Source organism: Nothoprocta perdicaria, unplaced genomic scaffold (genome assembly GCF_003342845.1).
Source record: "Nothoprocta perdicaria isolate Ctin4 unplaced genomic scaffold, notPer1 scaffold_50, whole genome shotgun sequence".
Lineage (NCBI taxonomy): Eukaryota > Metazoa > Chordata > Aves > Tinamiformes > Tinamidae > Nothoprocta > Nothoprocta perdicaria.
Window position 1 is genome coordinate 1582516 of NW_020455755.1, and position 20888 is coordinate 1603403.

At 51.7% G+C, this 20888-nt stretch overlaps 1 protein-coding gene across 1 annotated transcript; it reads right to left on the minus strand.

Annotated features, from left to right (window-relative positions):
- Window positions 1-2710: 2710 nt before the first annotated feature.
- Window positions 2711-20881, minus strand: DHRS11 (dehydrogenase/reductase 11; the record flags this gene model as incomplete). The annotated part of the gene is made up of 7 exons (XM_026047972.1): window positions 2711-3690; window positions 4354-4419; window positions 5520-5612; window positions 6166-6295; window positions 6704-6798; window positions 10012-10221; window positions 20822-20881. Coding segments are annotated over 7 exons (696 nt in total), but the record flags the coding sequence as incomplete, so codon positions are not given.
- Between the last annotated feature and the right edge of the window lie 7 nt (window positions 20882-20888).

Below are 20888 nucleotides of genomic sequence, written 5' to 3' on the forward strand. Positions count from 1 at the left end.
GCGCACTGCGGCGCCCCCTTTCGGCCGCGCGCGGAGCCGCTCCCGAGCGAGGAGTCAAAATCCAAAGATTCCAACGGAGTTGCCCCAAAACGGGGGCTGACGTCAAGCACCTGAGATCAGGCACACAGAATTACCCCTCCAGGGACTACATTAAGGTAAGTAATAGTACTCATTACCCAAAGGACAGAGGTAAGGCACAAGCGGAGGAAAGCGCACGCTTTTAGCTCTGCAGACGCTTTCTGCCTCTTCGCAGAATGCCCCGAATTCCAAGCCGAGCACCGACACCGATCAGCTGCTTCAGCCCTTTGATGCTCAGTCGCCAATACCTCGTATTTTAAGGGCAGCAAAGCAGCCCTGAGGAACGCGCAGCTGCACGTGGACGACCTGGGAGCTGGCTGGGAAATTAAATACCTTCAATCACCAGCAGAACTCTGGCTTGGCGCCCAGGCGAGCACAGCRTTCAACACACACGGCTGTGCAGCAGCAGCATCTCCTGCCCACGCAGATTGGCCAAACCAGCCTTGCAAGGAACCCTGTGAACATGGATGGCAACGCACCTTACCTGTGAGACCTCCGGGTGCTGCTCTGCCCTGGAAAACAGTGACGTCTTTTCCCTTGATAAGCAAAAAATTGCATATTTCTACTTAAACTCGTTCCAAATGAAAGGTTTGGCTGAAAACAGTAAGAAATGGTTGTTAGGTTTTAATGCAAAACTACTTCCAAGTAAAGAACCACAGCGTGTCTCTTTTTTTATTCTTTTATTTAACAGTTAACAATTAGAAACGTATTGATAAATTACACAGTTCGCCCTCCTGACCAGGCTCCGAGGTGGTTAATCCCATCCTGTTCCTGGAAGGTGGCTCCGAGTGCCGCAGCCGGGCCGCACGTTGTGGGAAAGCAGCCAGGGCAGGGAGCGCTACCTGGCAGCAGGAATTATTCCCTAAACAAAAAAACCCCCCCCACATTTGAGATGGAAAAATATATTGGATATAATTTCAAGGACAACAGGTTACTCTATAGACTTGCAAAGGTTACGAGTGTTGTTGGGGGGAAACCTGGCAGGGCTGCGTGCCAGCCAGGTTGTATTTGCAGGGAGCGCCCACCCTGCCTGGCCCCGGTTCAAGGCCTTTCGTCTTAAGCAATTCCTGTAAAGCCTCTTTCTACAGAGCAGAAAAATAAAACTGGGTCCCGCCTCAGCTGTGCATTTCAACATCTGCTTCACTTTGCACAGTTATGGCCACCAATCCCAGCATTCCACCTGTGCTTCCCATGTCTTGGCTCATTCACTTTCCTGCTCAAAGTTCCCTATGTTTTCAACTCTTTTTGGCATTCAACACCTACTTCAGCCACGTTCCCAAGCACTTTCTTTTAAAAATACAGCAAGCACAGGGCACCTGCTAAACTTCAGTAACAAGCTCCTGCAGAAGAAACCCTGGGGAAAAACAAAATGGWAAAAACACCGGGTGTTTTTATATCAAGCCTAGCTGAACCACACACGGGTGCTACAAAAGCACAGAGACRGCTGTGCTTGGCCTTCCCCAGCCAAGTGCCTCCAAGCCGAGCACTATGGTGGCACCGAGACCACCAAGCTTTTCCAGGTGCTCTGTGCAAGCTGCACACACACGTAGGCTGGCTGCTCCTTGTGGGACGCGATGCAGCTTTAGCAGGCAGGGCTTTAGCGTTAGGCTTAGCCACGGGACAGGAGTTTCACTCACGGTGAATTAGAAGGCCAAATCCAGAGACAAGACTGCAGGTACCTGCTGGTGGGAACTGGCTAAGAGACAAGCAATGGACGGAAAACACCATGAACATATATTGATAAAGAAAAAAAATGGAGGGGCAAACTGGTTTTGTTTTGTCATTATCAAGGAATGTTTTACCAGCTTTCTCCTTGTATCCTTCTACAGATGCGCACCTTTGGCACAAGGAATTCTATGTATCACAAGATTTAATTAATAATAATACTTCATAACAACACCCAGCACTTACATAGCGCTTTTCATAGTCAAAGTGCTTTACGGACAGCTTGTGAGTCCTCACAACACCCCTGTGAGGTAGGTAAGTATTATTATCCCCATTTTACAGATGGGGAAACTGAGGCAGAGAGGTAAAGTGACTTGCCCAAGGCTATATAGGGAGTTGAAACTCATGACATAGTGGCCTGATTTGGCTCTCCCTTAYGGTGGTCTTCCACAGGTGGACTCCCATAAAGCTACCCCATCAGCAGAATGATCAAAACCAGGTTTCTCTGGCTCCCAGTCTTCTGCTCGGATCAAGTGGCGGTACCTGCTCCACCTCAAACACCAGGCCCACCTTCAGAATCGCCACAGGAAATTCACAGCACAGCCGGAGCGAATCCGCAAGCTTAAGGCAAGGTGGACATGAACAGTTCCACAGCTCCGTGTCAAGCTGGGCTACCCGCAGATGCATCACCTGCCACGCYGTGGGAGTCCAAACCCAACCGCTCAAATGGTCTCCCAGCTGTGCCCATATCAGCCATAGGGCTGATTCTCTTCTCTTTCGAGTCAGAGTAAATCCAGAGCAAATCAATGGGACTGCATCAGCGCAAGACTAGTGTCTGAGCCAGACCTTTTACCTGCTGCTTTGTAGGCAAACGCCCCTACTAACATCTGTTCATCCTGGACAGCTTCGGCGTGGTTCATTCCACCCACTCGCTTTCACTCCCTCTCTCTCTCTCTCTCTCTCTCTCTCTGAGTTTTTCTCTCAAATAAACAAACTTTCAATATTTCCAACTCCTTAGTCACCAGCACCAGCATTTAAACAGCACCAAACATCTTTCTAAGACTGATCAATATTTTCCAAAAGTGTCAATGCATGCAAATATCAAACGTACAAAAACAAGAGCGCTGGGACATGATACCAAGGATAGAGGTGATTACAAGACAGCACACATTGTATATTAAAAATATCAAACAACTCACTCATACTGTAACTATGYCACTTACATGATCATTCTCTAACCTGCAGAAATACAGGTACTTACTCCTCCAACTATCTACCTATCTACTGATAAAGAAACAAAAATATCAACCATACACMTTTATATCTCCTCAAACTTAGCAGGCACTGTTCATGTGAATGGCAGAGTTTGGTGGGTGGCAGGGAGCATACATACCTGTTTTAGGACATTGGGATATGAGAGAAGTAGAAAAATTATGTGCATGATTACCAAATAAGCATCAAAGCGATGGCAGTAAACCCCCCAATTAGATGGATTCACATATGACATCCACTAACAAACCCAAAACACACTGAAGCTGGCAAACAGCCTGTGCCACTTCACCTGTGTCCAACCACAGCATCATCAAGTAAGACCAAACAAACCTCAAAAAAAAAAGAATAAACCAGCCTAGAGTCAACAATCTTCCATAAACCCACTTCCCAGCATTATTTTCAAATACATTTTACTCTTAAACAATTTCAGAAAGGACTGGGTGAGAAAGATACCCACTACTATTTTTTAACTGGCTCAGCACCAGCTCAGAGAGAGGGAGAGGAAAAATAATTCTTCAAACGTGATCCTTGGTACTCAGTTAAAACGTGGCTAGCCAGCCGACAAACCCCTAAATCGCCGGAGGGTTCGAAGTGGAGTGGATACCCRGTGCTGCTCGCGTTCCTCTTCGTTTGCTATGATATCTGCTCCGTGGGCCTCATCTGAATATCTCCAATCTAGAAGAGATCAACGTACGATTTTACTGGAGCACTGAAGCACATTTTAAATCCTAAACCAGCCACTTAAATGTTGCACCATTACAGTAGTGAGTTGCACACAAAGAGAGCTCCTGTGACTAAACACGAGACCCTTAAACGGAGCCATTAGACATGAAGGTAAGTGTGACTGTTTGCCTTTAGCAGCAGGGATACAAGCATGAATACGTGCAGAGAAAAAAAAGAGAGTGCAAGACGGCACTGGTTAGAAGCTCTCGGGTTCAAGGCTTACTTTTGCACTGGCTCACAGGGTCRAGCAGAAACATTGCTCGTGTTTGTTCAAATTGGCCTACAGCAGCATTTTTTACCACCCTTCTTTTAAGGCAAGAAGCCAGCTACAGTCAGGGCCAGGACACCGTCCAAACGGGTGACAGGTGCCCACGTCCCCTCCATTCCTGCTACAGTGCATAGTCCTCATCCACAGGACCATGGGCAGCCCCAGCAGCTCTGTCCCAAGGCTTCTTTTAAGAGCAGTTCAACAAACGTGATCACAGCTAATCTCCCTGCCTGGCCCTGCTAAGCACACAGCTCACAGAGCAGCTGCAGAGCTGCTCAGCAAGCCCAAGAGCAGCAGTTACCTCCTCCTCCAGGGTCCCCAGAGCCCCCTCTCCCACGGCAGCTCACCTGTACGTGAGGTGGGGCACTGAGCACGTATATGACAGCATTAGCCATATCTTCAGCCTTGAGACACTGCAAAGATAGGACAGAGATTGTCTCAGTCAAAGGCCACCTCAGGAAATATTAATCACAAGACGACTCCTTTCCTAACCATTAATAACAAGTTTTGACAGTCTCACTGGGGCATTTCAAGAAAAGATRGAAGTGATTAACACATTAAAAAAATAACAGAAGTTATGCCTGGTAATGTTATTCTGCATGTGCTGTTAATATTACTGTAAATGCTTTGAGGTGCCTCCTGAAACTAAGATCCCCTGGTGCTGGGCAGCAGAAATAGAGAGATGGAGGTAGTAGTCCAGCTCCTGAGCTTGCAGTATATATTAGAATAGACAAAAGAAGGAAGACAGAGGCACAGTGGAAAGCAGCAAGGCTTGCCAAACACATCAGGGAAAAGCAGGGAACAAAACTCAGGTCTCCTGTCCTAAATCCAACATCCTCTCTGTGCAAGAGCAGTGTTGAGCATGATGGGCTTCCTRGGAGTAGAGATCACTCCTCCAAGGCACAGCTAGGAAGCACTTTTGGCTATTTCTCAGGCAGCAGAGCTATCACAGTTAAATGCAGAAAAGCAGCCAGAGAACAGGGTCACCAAAAGGATGGGGACAGAAGCAGAGCTGTTTTGGTCCCAACCTGGCTAGGTAGGTTGGAAACCATCAGCACAGCCATTCAGTCAGGTCCTGCATTGCCATCCTTACCCAATGGCACCAGGCAAGCACGGGAAACCCCACGCTGGCCACTTGCAAGGCAACCTCCTCTCGGCTACACCCTTGTGTAGCTATGACTGCCTCTTATGTCTTCCCTTCAATAAGAGAGAAGCCATAGCCTGCAAAATGGCAAAGCTGACTGGTTTATTTACAGGAAGATCTAGATATAGGGAAATATAGAGAGAGTAGGRTTACAAATCTACATAGTATGCAAATATCAGTGCAAAATCTGAGGTTTGAGCCTATGAGTCCAGTTCTGCTGACATGCTGAGACTTTGCGAGGACGCTGACTATATTCTAGAAAGCACTTGGTGCTCTGCAGAACTGGCTCCTTGCATAATGAACCAGGAGAGTGATTATTTCACTGTGATCGGAGCCATTTCCCTCCATTTCCATTTCCCCACGTCCTACCCGAATGCTCTCATAGGTGGCAGCAGCTCTCTCTGGATCATTATCATGAAGTTTAAAAGCAAATCCTGTTTCCACCAGTCCTGGAGATATGCACTGGAAAAAAGCAGAGCACATCCTAATAGGATTTGTAATTCCCCTTCAGGAAAGCAATTAAAAAAATAAATAAGAGGAAGCTTCTTAGCACTGCAAAAGTCAGCAGACCACCCCTTGTACTACTAGGGTAGTACACAGACATTTTGACAAAGGGAATAATTTAAGAGGTCAGATTCTGCCTTCATGATCACTGTGAGGGTCTCCCTGGACAGTCCCTGATGAACTTTCCTATTTGTGCCACAGAGGGATAGATAAGCAGAGCAAATGACAGAAAAGCTCATGCTGTGGCTTAACTGCTGGACGTGTCACTTCTGAGATTCAGGGTTTGCACAAGAGGAAACAGTCCCAGGTGACTGCTCCCCACTGCAGCCGAGAGTCCCCCTCACTCCCCAAAACATGACTCCCACTTCACACACCCCAAAAAGGTTATTCTGACACTGCCGGTTGCTGCTCCCTTGACCATTTTCCACAGGAAAACCTCTGCCCGGTGAAGCTGGCCAGCTTTCTACACCCCACAAAAGCAGCAGGGAGGAGCAAACCCCACAGTACTCACTGTAGCTCGTATATGAGTCTTGGCTTCTCTGAGCTCTTGCCTCAGCCCCTCCGTGAGCGCTGTAACCGCGTACTTGGTGGCACTGTAAAAATGCACCACGGACTGTGGCACGACACTGTGGCCATTCATGCTGAGGAGAGAGAGCAGAAAGGAAAGCGCTGAGAGGAGGGGGGCAAGCAAAGTCTGAGGGAAGAACCAGCAAAATATGAAAAATGTTTAATTATTGCCAGAGAGAGAAAAAGAGGCTGAGATGAACAGCTGCATGAGGAACTCCCTTCTCCCAAACCACTCCATGGGCTACGGGATGCTCTGTTGGGGCTGAGCTCCAAGGAGAGCAGGTTTAGCTGCCAGGGAACTGGCAACAGGGAAGTGCAGCAGCTCCTCATTGCATTTGCACCAGCAGAGGAGAGAAAGAGCGAGCTTTGAAAATCAGGACCATCACAAACCTTGAAAAAGTCCTCTCTGGACCAGGCCACTCTGAAAGGTCAAATGAGAATTCCCCTCGGGGCAGGCAGTCTGCGGGGCTGATTCCACATACCTGTTAATGTTAATAATGTGCCCATCGTCGATGTTTCTCTCCTTCATGGACTGATAGGCCTCCCGGGTGCAGATGCTTACAGCCATCACGTTGACCTGAGGAAGAGGAGGGAGGAGACTGGCACCAGCTGCGCTCTGCCCAGCACCTTTTCCCTCGCCCTCGGTGCTCCGCAAGGTGCAGATCCAGCTCCTGTAATTGGTGCTGCTTTGACCAGCCGGATTCCCCATGTTCCCTGGGAGCAAAGGGAGCTGGATGCGTGTTCTCAGCACGGCGAGAACAGCAGCCCCGGGGCTCCCATTCTGTGAGACAGGCCACAGCCCCTGCCTCCAACACGCAGATTTGAGGGGTTTGCAGGGGAGCACGAGGGCTGAGTGCAGGGCAAGGGGGAACAAACCTGCCCTGCCACGGTCAGCGCTCTGGTTCTGCACAACCCGGGGCACTCCGGAGTCTGGCAGGGATGGGCTGCTGCAGCCCCTGGTCCCTGCGCACAGGACGCAGGGCTCTCCTGGTTCCTGCTATTTGCACCAGCACTGGGGTCAGTTAAGCTTGGCCGTGTTGCCCCGCAGCACTACGGCTTTAGCAAGTTAATGTCCCAAACGTTTGCCAGCCATAAAACAGAGTCAAAGTCTCCAGGAAGACCGAGGTGCAGAAATTCCCCTGGCGGCACTAACCCCGACGGGCTGTGCGAGTCTGCGCTTTGCAAGCCACCTCAGCAGCAGCATTAACTCCCCACCTTCATAACACTGTATTTTTTAAAAAGGGCTAAAAGATAGAAATTATTTGCTACGGTTCTCTAGAAGGGATGCAATAGCTGCAAGGCAGGACTCGCTGGCAGGTCTCAACTAAAGGTAATTCCTTTTGTTACCAATACCAGCAGGCCAGATGAGACTAGAAACGCTGCTGTGGTCTAAATAACCATCAAGAACTATATTTCTTATGAACCAGAATTCAGCTGGAAGTAGATATGGAAGGAGCACTGGGAACAAGACTATACGGACAGCAAATACAGGGATGCAGGAGAGGGCTGCCAATCATGTCTGTGATTCTGTGAATGAGACAGAAAGGTCACAGAACCGCAGTGGAGGAGCATTCATTTGAAGAATAGAAATTAAAATTCTGTTAGAGATGGACTTACTGAGCRGCCCTCAAAGGACGAGTGGGGTCAGGTGAGGAACGTTCCAGCCCTTGCTTCTGTCGTGGGCATTAAGCTTTGCTCTTCACCACAGGCCATGCCTGGGGGGTTGTCTTAGCGAGAGGGGCTGCTGATCTGGCCTCGTGCTAACACAGAGCACCCCAGCCACACGTCAGACACGGATTTCACAGCAAGCAGGTCAAGGAAAGCAGGAGTAACCATCACAGCCCAAGTAACAGCCAAGCAAGGAGTCCTTTCAGACACGGATCTCAGCTGCTGTTAGCACTAAGGGTGGCCTCGACCAGGAACTCTCCTTGCCTCCCTGCTCCACAAGCGCTGGAGCTGCTGTTTCGGGGCAGCCGCTCCAGGCTCTGCGGCTCTCAGGCCACTAGAGGGGGACACGAGGCCGAAGCGAGAGCCGGGCTCAGCTCCCAGGCTGGGCAGGTTGGTGCACGTTGAGCGACCACCTTGTCACAGCTTCTGGCACAGCGAGGTACCATCGACAACCGCGTGCACAAGCCCAAAGCCTGCACGGTAACCCAGCCCGGCACAACAAACCCACCAGCTGGAATTCAATCCGGCTGGGATCAAGTCTCAGTCCTTTCCTGATAGCACCCGCAGGATTTGGGGACCCTGATCCACTTCAAAATATGACTCAGGCTTCGTAACAGTCTAAAAAATGGAACATGAGCAAGTCTTTGGGTGACAGCACTTCTAGAAACAATCTAAAGGTCGTTCTTGCAAATCTCCAAGATGTTTTGCAGCACTTGCTTCTATTTTGAGAACAAAAGGTTCAAAGGTCCCTTAGCAAAGATGGCCAACACATCCACGTGCTGCGTTTGCAGAGCACGTTGCACAACACAGGTCTGCAACTGCATACGGGTGCAGCAGGAATGAGTCCCGCTTTTGAGCAACTTTTATTAGCCACTTTGGGAAACCAAAGGAACCTGTTTGTTGAAGGCGTTTCTCTTGCCTAAACCAGGCTTTCTCAAGGCACCGTGAGGAAACTCTAACTTCCAAGAATGCATTAGAAGCCAGGTTAAAAAAAAAAAAAAAAAAAATTCTTCTTGCTTTTAGACATCATATGTGCAAAAAGCCTCACTGGCCAATGAATAACATGGAGAAGACTCAAAGCCAGTTACTCTAGCAGCTGGAGAGGCTGAGTGCCAGCCCCCTGCACGTGGAATGGAGCAAATGGAGAGTTCAGCYGGAATTCCTGCTGTAAAGGTCAGCAGGCAAAACGTGAAGGAGCTGCTCCCATGCCAAGGGCGAGGGCAGCGTGTACGGCGCGCGCGGCGGCTCCCGCGGCGGCTGGAGCTGCCCGGAGGACTTTGCTCCAGGCGCACACGGAGCACGGCCTCGAGCACAGGCGAGAGAAACCAGGGACGTGCCAGCTGGCAGCCCTGCGCCTGGCATGCTCGGGACGCGGCGGAGATGCCAGTCTGAAGCTGCTGAGACTGCAGCAGCCCAGGGAGGAAAACTGCCTATGGATTCTCCCTTGGGAAGAGAAAGGTCAGATGATAAGGATAAAARATAAGAAGTGCTTTAATAAGTAAATGTTAACACTGCTCTGACTGGAAGGTGTACAGCAAGAGGTTTTGTGGAGAGGAGAGTCTGGAAGATGACAGACAGCCTCAAACCTCATAAAAAATGAATGAAACAAAAATCAATTTACCAAAAAGAAAAAAAGAATCCYTTAATTTAGAGCCCTAAATGTCTTCTAAATCAATAGATCAATGGCTATTTAGAAGCTTCCCCTGTCTTGCAGCCCAGCAGCACACTGAGCTGCATCCCAAAGCAAAGGGTGCAGCTCCRGCGGCGAACACTGCGCTCCATAGTCCTTAAAGCCTCCATGGCAACCTATGGAGTCTCTTTTCCTTTTAAAAAGTCATTGAGTCAAATGAAAAACGCTACTGAAAGTGACACACATTGTCATACCCTAAGGTTAAGGCTTGTGGCTCAGCAGTGCTGAGCAGTGCAGCAGGAAGCCAATGGGAAGGCTCTCCCTGATCCAAACATTTCCAGCATTCAGATCGGTAAAAGAAAGAAAAAAAAAGAAAAGAAAAAAAAAAGAAAAATTGTGAAGAATGTTTTCCCATTCCAGGTAACTATAATTCCAGGGACTCAAACACGTGGCCACCGTGGAGCGCTTGGCCACCGGAGCGGCGCTACTCACGTCTATCATGGTCCGCCAGCCCTCCGTCCTGCCCGAGAGCAGGGGCTCGGGCCGCGCCAGCCCCGCGTTGTTGATGCACACGTCGACGCCCTGGTGAAGGGTCTTGATAGCGGAGAACATGGACAGGATCTCCTCTTCGTTGGAGAGGTCGCACTTGTAGGGGATGAGGGTCCCGGTGTAGCCAGCGCTCTGGCATTCGGCTGCCAATTTCTGGGGGAGAGAAAGGCAGGCAAGGACCGTGAGCACCCTATTGCTATCCCTGCGTATGCACTTACAACGCATGTATACAGTGAGTGCTTCAGTGTTTAAGTTATTCAGTGTTTAAGTTATTAAACTTAAGGATGTGTTTGTCCATCGCCCCAAGCGCTACCGGTCGGGGTGAGCAGGTGTTGGCAAAACACTAATGAAAACCCCCGTGGCCGCAGGCTGGGGGAGGCTGGTGGAGGCTGACGCAGGCGGGGAGTCTCCCACGCCGCCGCGCGGATAGAGGACACGGCAACCCCACGCTCTGCAACCCCTCATTACCGACAATTATTCCAAGCGTCCAGGTCTCCCATCCGGCTAAACGCCACAAAGCAAACGCGGGGCCGAGCGCGGCAACGACGCAGCGGCCGCCGCACGCGCGCCCCRCAGGACGCCCGTTCCCCTGACGCTAATGAGACCCAGCAGCGTCTCGCCTGCGAGTGTCACCCCAGTGACAGCGACAGCTTCCAGCGCGGAGCCCGAGCCACGTGATGTCTGGTTTCTGCGGACACGGACTGTGGCTACAAAGGCGCGCCGAGTCGCCGCAGTGCCACCGCCTGCAGCCGCTTCAGCAGCGTGACAACAGCGTGACAACAGCGTGACAACAGTGACAACCGCACGTCCTGCCGTGGAGCTTCCCGGCTCCTCACGGCTCTGCTCCGCGTGCCCGGGGCGGCTGCGATTCGCAAACGGAGGAGCAGGGCCCGGGCGGGAGACCCTCGGCGAGGAGGAGGAACGCGGGGCGGCCGCTGCAGCGGGGGAGACGGCTCCTTCGCGTGCTGGGAGCCCCCCGTGTCACCTCCCCGGCTGGCCTGGCCGTCCTGGTGGCCGGTGCCACGCAGAGCCAGGCATGCGTTTCGGAGGAGGATGCTGAACCAGCCCTGTTGTCTGCACCACCACACTGCCTGGGACGTGCCTTGCTCCCGCGGGAAGGACAACGTCTGTCTCCTGGGCAAAGCCACCGAGCCCGGAGATTCCCGTCCCCTCCGCTCAGCTGTCACAGAGGCAGACGCTGTCACTTGTCCCTGCAAAGACCCAGTGCTCACGACCTTGCAGAGCTCTCCAGCCAGATGAACACTCAAGCTCTGAAACGAACATTAGACCTAGGGGGAAAACAAGGCGAGCATGGGACACGCAAGGGACAGCAAAGGCCAGAGCGAGCACGGCCCCTGCTCAGCCCCTGCAATGCTGCGGCGCTCCCCGAAGCTCCACGTCCGTGTCCCCGTCAGGACCCTGCGCTGCTCCTCACGCAGCCCTTCCTGCAGCCGGGCAGGCGGCCAGTGCCAGCTTCAGAGCTCTCTGCATCTTGCTGCCCCAACTCCAGCCCTCCACAAAGGCACTCACCCCAATCAGGCCTGCTTAGCACTAACACAAAAGCGTTCAAATCAGCGATTCTTGCTCCTAGTTTGCAGAACAAGGCAAGAGAGGGCTCTTAGTCTGCTCCTGGGACAGGACTGGTGTCCTGTCACAGACCACGGCCAGCGACCGGGCTGAAGCAGCTCGTGGTGGAGCTGCCCATCCTGTTCTCCCAGGAACCCCCTTAGCTCATGGCTTAGATAACCCCAAAGAAGCAGCTCCTCCTCACGACTGGCCGATCAGCCCACAAATATCTCCCCAGATCCTTCTTTTCCTGTCTGGTTTCTCGCTGCCTCAAACAGGAATCAACGTGGGTCCTTTCATTTCTCGGGCTCCGCTTGTGTTAACAAATTCTCTTTGAAAACGACGTGCCGAGCGCTGCTGACAGCCACGCTGAGCCCAACRCGCTTCACGCGTCCCTGGAAGAGAGAGGCATCACAGGCTCTTCAAAGAGATGTCAACTGCGGGCAACTTGGCAAGAGAAGCCTTACATAAAGCAACTCCACAATAGACTTGCAGTATTTTTCCACAGCATCAATTAAACTACCCAATTAACACTGATTCTGTTTAAGCATGCCACACACGAGCTGGGGGAGGACGATGAGGGAAGGTGTTTTCCAGGCTTCACAGGCAACCTGGGAATGACCGAACACGCAGCACAGGATGTTAAAGGTGTTCCAAGGATGTGTCAYGTTTAAGGGATGTTTGCTCGTGCTAAGGATAAGCCAGTAATCCTAAGAAAGGGTTAATGCTCTTTCTGCACACGACATTTGTAAAGGGCACAGTGGCACGCATCTCGACTCAGCCATGGCGAAAAGGCTTTACAAAACTAAGTGATATAAACATCTAAGGGCACTCTTAAAGGGATGGAATAAAAGAGAGGAAGAGTCACATAGGGCATTATTTGGCGAACTATCCTATTAAGCTCAGATGCATTTAGTTCAAAGAGATTAAAGCCAGCAGAAACCATCAGGTAATCTTTAATCTGACCTCACATCCAGCACAGGTACCTGCATCCTACCGATTTAGCTGGTGCTTAAGCACATGGCTGCCTTGAGAGGCCAGCTAGAAAGAAACTGAGGCCACCCCAATTATTTTAGCTAGCTGAAGGAAATGGAGAAGGAAACAAATAAGAAATGGCATCAACGGTGAAAGAAAACGGGGGCCTTATGATTCCTTTCATTTTCCTGATTGGCAAGTTGGAAACTGCTTTTAATTAGGATTTAATATCAGCAAAACAGAAGAGGAGATGCAGAACAGATGAAGACTCTGGCCCTTTCCGCAGCATGTTTGGTGGCCACGGATGAGAAGCCAGAGCTCCACGGAGCCCCTTGCCGAGGCACCCGCGCCCCGGGGCTTTTTGCCTGCACAGGAACATGGGGGCTGCTACTTCATATTTTTTCTAGTTCCTTTTATCTCATTCCAGGCCCCAGACAAGGCCTCCACAGGAGTCTGATGAGAGCTTTCAAATGAATAAAACACTACAGTGACCCTTTCCTGCACCCTCGAGCTTTAAATCAAGGTTTTTACGCATTGTTTGCAAACTGCTGCTGCTCCGGTCATCATCACGTGTTGCAAAACTCCAGGAGAGCAGTGGGTAACACAGGGAACAACTTGGAAAGGCAGCTTTAAATGGAAAAGCAAACACGTCGTGGGGCACCAGCACCCAGGGCAGGGCACGAAGGCTCAGCCCTGCTTTTGGATCGTCCAAACTGCAGGACAGACTGTCTCATGATGGAGACTGAATTTATTGGAGAAAGCAGAAGCTGCGGCGCTTCCCTCCTGGAGCTGGCAATGGAAAGGCCATCAGAAGCGGGACAAGACTGAAGCCCTTGTTCAACCTGCGTCCTCCTAAATGTACTGCACAAAGACTCACTGGTGGCACGGAAATCAGCACTCAATAATACATGATGTTTTGTGAAAGAGGAGGCCAAAAAATGTGAGGAATGCCTTGGATTTACTTGCTGTCTATTAACTCCCAGACATCACAGCCTCTCAGAGATGCTCACGACAACATGGCTCTGTGTTTCCTAGATATTCCCAAGTTTTCTTGGCACGATCACCAAGGTTTAGGCCAACAGCTACCATCACACCGGATGCACCATCCAAGTTCCCACACTCTTTTCCCAAGCCAGAACAATTTTGAAACCAGAATAATTTTGAATCAAAGCCTGCTRGAAGGACAGAGCCAGTTCCCTCTCTCTTCCCACCAAGCACCACCTCATGTCCATGGGTCAATCATTAAGCCAACCTGGTTGAGCAACCACGTCTTCCTAGCGCTGCTAAGTGTCCTCCTTGGCGGCTGAAGATCACGCTGATTTTGTGGGTTTTTTTCCCCCCAGGCCCTCTCTGCTGCCTGTACTTTTCAGCAGTTAAACATTCAAACCATCTTTTTCTATTTCACTTAACTTTAGATTCCTGGTTTCGCACATGCAAGTCAAATCATTGCATTTAGACTGCCCTGGATGCCTCTGCTACCTCAAGGCTCTCAAACAATTGYTCCTTACGTCAACACTGAAGGCATTTTTTTCCTCCCTTTTCTTTTCCAGGCTCGCTCAGATCTCGTTGCACCCGGCTGCAGTGGGGGAGGAGGAAACGCGCGGCTCCCGTTGTGACAGCTCGTTACAGCAATATTCCCTGTTTATTCTGAGGTGCAATTACACCAAAACGAGCCTGCTATGTACCTGCCCGCTCCTCAGCTCCAATGCACGATGYGGATTTGCACATAGGGGCACGGAGATGTCTTCTCTTCTCGAGAGGCACCAACACCCTCCTGGGACTGAACAAACGCATCCTGCCCGGCACGCCGGCGCAGCCACCGCGCCTGGTGCTTCTCCCAATTCAATCAAGCTCTGTCTAGTCTCACAGCAGGCAGCAGGGCAGGTCTGAGGTGCACAGCAGTATCTTGGCTTGCTTGGCGTGGAAACCGCTGCTGCACCCACCTGCATAAGCCAGGCGGGAGCTGCACAGCTCAGACTGGTGCACGGAGGGGCAACGGGAAAATATAAAGAATGGGAAAATGGGGATGCAACAGACCAGCAGTCTGCATAAGGTTTCCATAACAAAACGTGCTGTGCTTGGGGCTATTCTCCCAGGAAAGCGCTGGAAATAGCATCTTTTGAGGCATCTCGGTGCTGAAGAGCCTCACGCGTGGCGCTCTGTAAGGACAGCAGCTACAAAGCAGTGCTGAGGCTCTGGAAACGCGAGGAAGTGAAGGGGAAAGGAGGCCCACCTGGCGCACGGGCGCTTTCGAGGAAGCAGACTCGTGGCCCTGGCGAGCAGCACAACCTCCCCGAGCTCAGCCCAAACCTCCCCTCGCTGCACCGAAAGGCACCTGTCCGCATGGCTGACAGGCTGGAAAACACCCCAACGCTGACATGGAGAGGGCTGTAGCACAACCGGGCCATGAGATCAACCCTTTCCCCTTTCCCCAGCCCACGGCGCAGCAGCACTTTTCCCCCCGGCTTTCACGTTCGCACGCACACAGAGCTCCATGTCTTCCCACACTCGCGCCAGTGTCATTCACGTTGCAGCAAACGTTTCTGCTGGGAGGGCAGGGAAGGAGCTGCAGCCCTCGCACATCTATCTCTGTCTCATCGTCTCCTGTTCTGTGCCCTTATAATCCTAAAGGAATCCTCTTCTGAAAAGAAAGATTAGCACACGCTTGTACAGGAGCATGCCTTCGCTCACAGGCTCCTAATATTCCCCAGTAGCAAAATTCAGATGACAGGCCCTGCATTTTAATACGCTGCAGATTTATGACCCAGGGACAAGCGAGGCAGGCGGCAGCGCACGGCGCAGGGCTCGTTCAGGGCGAGCAAGAGCCCCGCACAGGCTGCAATCCCAGTGCTGAGCAGCAAATGCAGCTGCAAGTGCCGCACGGGGCAGTTAACCAGCTGCCCAAGCGCCGCTGTGACGCGGGCAGAGCGGCTCCATCTACACTAATGTCAACCTGGAGTTAAGGCAGCAGCCCCGGCCGAGCCCGAGCTGCGTCCGTGTGGCAGAGACAAGAGCCTGGTGGAAGGAGCAGGGCTGCGGCTCCCCTGCTTGTGCTGCCACCTTACCCCTGAACCACAAGGCTGGGCTTAAAAGCCATCCAGGAGCAGCCGAGGCAGGGGAGCGATGCTGTTGGCAAGGAAGTTACTGTCAGTATTTCCCACGTGGATGCTGGCAGGAGCTGGGGTTAGACCTCGGCTTTGGTGCAGTCGCTACTTTCTGCAGAGCTGTAACGGGCCCAGGAGACCAACCACCAGCAGCACCTGGGCTCCATAAACCCGAAAGGAGAATCCCAGATGCCTCTGGGCCTGGGCACTGCACTGGAACAGCCCCCTACCAGCTCACAGAGGGGAAACTGAGGCACGGGACACTCACCTGATCTGCATCATGCCACGCAAGGAGAGGCAGAACAAGTCTCCACAACTCCAAAATCTGAGAAAAGATTCTGTTATGGTCTATTTTTAGCAGTAGAGAAGCAAACAGAGCATGTAATAACAGCGCAGCCCGGCACAAGCACCGTTCACCAGCGGATCCCGCGCTCGAAAGCAGCGGCTCCGCTGCAAACCCTGCTCTTGAGACCGGGACTGCGATGGGAAGAGGCTCCATTCACACAAAGCAGATTGAAGGGGAAGGGGGCGAAGGAAACCTGATTAAAAGGCAACCCAAAACCTGATTAAAAGGCACCCCCCCACACACACACACACACCCTGCAGCCTCGTTGGCCTCAAGGATGAGGAAGATCAGGAGCACAGCGAAGCATTTGTTCCTGCTCAGGAGAGCAATTACCATGGCTCTTCCATATTTATCAGGGAAGGATCTGGTCAGGGACACGTGGCAATAAAAGTACCTTGGAGGCCTTGAGTGCCCAATGTCGCGAAGCCAAGGCCTTCGCCAAAAATAAAACAAACCCTTGCAGAGGCCAAGGAGACTCTGAAGGGCATTCGTTTAAAAGCAGACTGGGTTTCAGGAATAACCTGCCTGGATTTGCTTCTGTTGCCTTAAAGAAAACAATATATTAAAAAGGGGGAGCTGCCCCACAGCAGCTCTGCAGGCAATGTATCTTGGCAGAGGCTGCAATGGGCATCCTGATATATATATATATATATATACCAACAGATATATATCTATTGGGGATGCTCAGCTATCGGGAGGAAGGCTCCGTTATTCCTTCCCACTCCCACACGGACGCAGCTTTGCTTAAAGAAAGCACTAATCTCTTCAGAGATTGCGCTGCTAGAATCTGCAATCGATAGCTCAGCTTATCAAAGGCTATTTCTCAAGCAAGATCTAACCTTGACAACGCAGTCCCTGGTTATAAATGTTACCTTTGATCAATAACTGTCACAAATGCATTAGAATGATCAGTTAAACCTTGTAATTTAAGCCATATTTTATTGCTTCCTGCACGACTCTCTCCCTTCTCGCCTCAACACGGAAAATACATATATTTTTTTAAGAGCACAATATTTTAGAGGCTCTGCGAAATTGGCCATTGCTCATGGAGGCCTCATCTTCCTGCACTCGCCTGAGCAGCCTCCTGTTGTCCCGTTTTCCCAGGGAGGGAGCTCGAAGGAGCAGGGCTCAAACTTGGGCATCACCCATTAAAACCCATGGCTGGTGACAGAGCGGCCGGGAGCTGCTTTGGGGGGACATTTGCTGGTCTTGCAAACATCCCGGCTGCGAGAAGGCAGCTGCAACATCCAAATTCCTGGAAAAAATCAGGAATAAAGTTACCCAGGAGGCTGCTTGGGAAGGCAGCGAGGCGAAGCCCGTGGGTGGAGACAGGGCAGCTCAACGTGTCACCACCCAGGGCCTCAGCAAGTTGTCAAATCGCAGCAAATGTCACTGCTAGACCGCAGAGCTCAGCGACGGCCGCCCGTAAAGGTGACTGTGCAGCAGGGACCGGCTCCCTCCAGCGCCGGGTCTGCCCGAAGGCAAAAGAAAGGTAAAAAACCAGCTCCCGGGTAATTCATTAAATCACTTGAGCTCGCTCCTGACTTTAAACACATGTAAATATCTGAGGAGCAGAAAACACGCTGTAAGCCCATATGCCGGGAAGGATGTGACAGCTGATAACTCCTCGCGGCTTCTCTTCGAAAACCAGCTTTCGAGCCAAATTAGCTAGTGGCATATAAAGTAAAAGACAGCCATTTTACTTATATTTTAGCGCTCTCAGACTAATTACATAAAAAAGCCACTGTGGAACAACCCACACAAACAGCCTTCACTCACAAAAGTGGTGAAAGGAGCGGGGAACAAAGGGCTGTTGTAGGGAACGGGCTTGACCGAGCAGGGCTTGTGAATGAGGGCTGCAGGTGGGCCCACACCGCGCTCGGAAAGGTCACAACTCCCATTAGCACCAAGGGGAAAAACCTGCTGCCAAATCGCGCCTCTTACCGTGCCCTGCACGTAAGATGTGACAAAAACCCCACAAATTCCAAAGTGATTTTGAAACAATAGGAAACACTATTCCATGGAAGTCAACTGGGGTCCCGACTCCACCGAAGATGTTTGTGCTGCTTTTTGATGGAGCCACTAGAAGAAAAAACATACAGACTCTGGCATGTTTTTAACTTCCTTCTAACATGTTTTTACTTCAAAGCCATATAAAGAGCACTRGACTCATGGCACCAGCTTAGTATCTACAGCACAACTTGGCAATTCCTTTGCAATCTCGCTTCGAGCCCTTATCTGATTTTCTGAATGATTAAGAAATCTTCACACAGTATTTACAGCCCGAGCTAAACTCCACCCCAGACAACACACTGTGTCACCGGTTTACAGCAGGTCGTAAAAACCAGAGCGTGCTTCGAGGTAGTTTTCCTCGGAGTAGATGGCTCTGGAGCAAACCACTAATGAAAATACAAGCTTTATGCTAGGGAATGAGCACAGCATTCCTGCTCTATTTGTACTCTTTCCTCTCAAGATGTTCCACATGTTCCAGGGAACCTTCCCGCATCTCTCCTGCTCTCCAGCACCCCCAGAGATGCTCTGGGGACACGGGACCCTTCGCCCATCGCCCTGCGAGGCACGGCCAGCCCGGCGCACACAGCCGGCCCCGCTCCTCCGGACGCCTTCGCACGGCCACGTTCAAAGTCCCAAGTCCCAGCGCAGGCTCCATAACCTGAAACCTCAATTACCTTCCTCTTTTTCTTCCTCTCCAGCAGATCCCGCAGGAAAGGTGCCATAAACAGCCCTGCTGCAAAGGCACTCGGTGGGAAATCCCATCAGTGCCAACGACGGTGTCGGGTCCGAAACGGCGGACACGATCCTGGAGCAGCCCTCAAGCTCCCCCCTTTCCCTTCCCTGAGCGAGCAGCATCTCTGGGATTTTCCTCCTCATTCGGGAAGCGTCTTGCCCGCTAAACCAGAACAGAGGCAGTGCAAGACACAGCCCAAGCAAACCACTGAGCCTCAAACCTGATTCTGTGCTTAGAAAACACAGGAAAAGGAACCAAATGGAAGAGAAACGAGCTGCACTGGTTAACAGGAGTTTCTGAGCACTAGAGTAACAAAAGGCTTAGAAAATACAGAGTAGTCCTTCCTGCTCAGGATATTTATGTACAACAGCAACCCAGATAAATCACCTATACAAACCTCGCATCCTGTGCAGATGCAAATAAAAAGGCAAAACCTTTAGATTACTGTATCTTAAACCTGTATTGTATTCCTGCAAGAAAAGCTTGAGAAAGGGAGGTTTTCAAAAAACATGTGCAGCAGAGGGGAAATAAAAGTTGCATGATTTTCATTACCAAATTTCTTTAGGATCTCTTAAAAACGTTTCCCTTAAATTTTTGTTTTAATGACCAACTTGTGATGGGTAACAAGCTGGGCAAAATAATCAAATCGTATTGCAGGAGGAGCATAAAGAGCAGCTAAAGACACCAGGTGCTAAACTGTCCYGCTTGTCCCGTAACAGCGGGTGCAGCCGCGGGAAACAGAGCCCTCCTGGCCCTGGCACTGCCCGGCTGCAGCAGCTCCTTAGCTGCAGGAAAGGAGGCACCTTAGGGCTCTCCCCGGCACGCGGGAAAACCTTGGGAGAACTCGGCCTTTCTCCAACAGCCGCAGCTGTCAGCGGGCCGGGAAACCCGCAATTAGAAGCAAGCCCCAAAGGRCGGTAAGAAGTTACCCTGGTGCTTCCTCTGCACTGGTGGTGGCTTCTCTCTGACTCATCGTGCGGGAGGAGAAAAGCTTTGTGTCTCTGAAGGTTGYTTTTTTCACCCCCTTTTTGCAATACAAAACAAGAAAAGTTTTGTTTTGGGGGCAGATTTATTCTGGGCGCATCCACCCGCCCTTCACGACGGGAATGGAGGCGCTGSCTGTTCCCGAAAGCCTCCTTCACCCGGCTGCCCGGCAGGCCCCGCACAGCCAGGGAATTCGGTTCTGAACTGCCCACAACCTCCCGCRGATCCTCGGCTTTCCCACTCCTATGAGCTCATCCAGCTCCGCATTCGCCAAGACCCAAGCTCCTCATGTGATGCGAATAAGCAAAAGGAGAAAAAAAAAAAAATCAACACTATCTTATGCTCTGTAAAGTTGCAGTAATAAGTTCAAGAGGAAAAACCTGATGAGATGCGAGGTGCCGCACTGCAAGCCTGTGGCTCCCGGTGTTGCACCCGGACACGGAAACCTCGGCTCGCTTTTGGGAAAGACAAACGAGTTTTGGTTCACGCAGCTGGGAGCAAAGCGAGTGCATCCCGACGCGAGCCCGGATTCCTTCACTGTCTTTATTTCCAAGCCTACGCCGTGAGGCTTTTGACTTAGCTCTTCAGGGGCTTGACGCAGGGGTAAAAACACRGGCTAAGGGGCAGAATCCCTTCAACGTCAGCGTCCRAACGCGATCCGGGCTCCCAAGAGCRCCGCGTAAYGCRGGGAGCGCRTCAAGCCCCGCGCGCCGCCGCACACAGCGCCCACTGGACGGCGGCTCCTCCTAAACTCAACAGCCACTCGGGATTAAATGAAACCAGGAAAACTGACGTTGCTGCTCAGGCAACTTGAGAGCAACGCGGCGGCCCGGGAGGCGCTGCCAGGCACCCGCCGCCGGAGSCGGGCGTTTTTGCTACGGGTAAATACCAGGGTGCGCCGGACGCACGGGGAGCCCCACGCGCGGCGAGGCCCCGACACGGCGGCGCGCGGCGCCTTCACCTCAGGGAGCCGCCRAGGCGGCGACACGAGGCCTTCCCCCGCACCCCACCCCCGCTCGGTCCCCGCGGTACCTCGATCTTGTCGACGCTGCGCGCGCAGCCCACGACCTTCATGCCGTGCTGCACGAGCGCGCGCGCC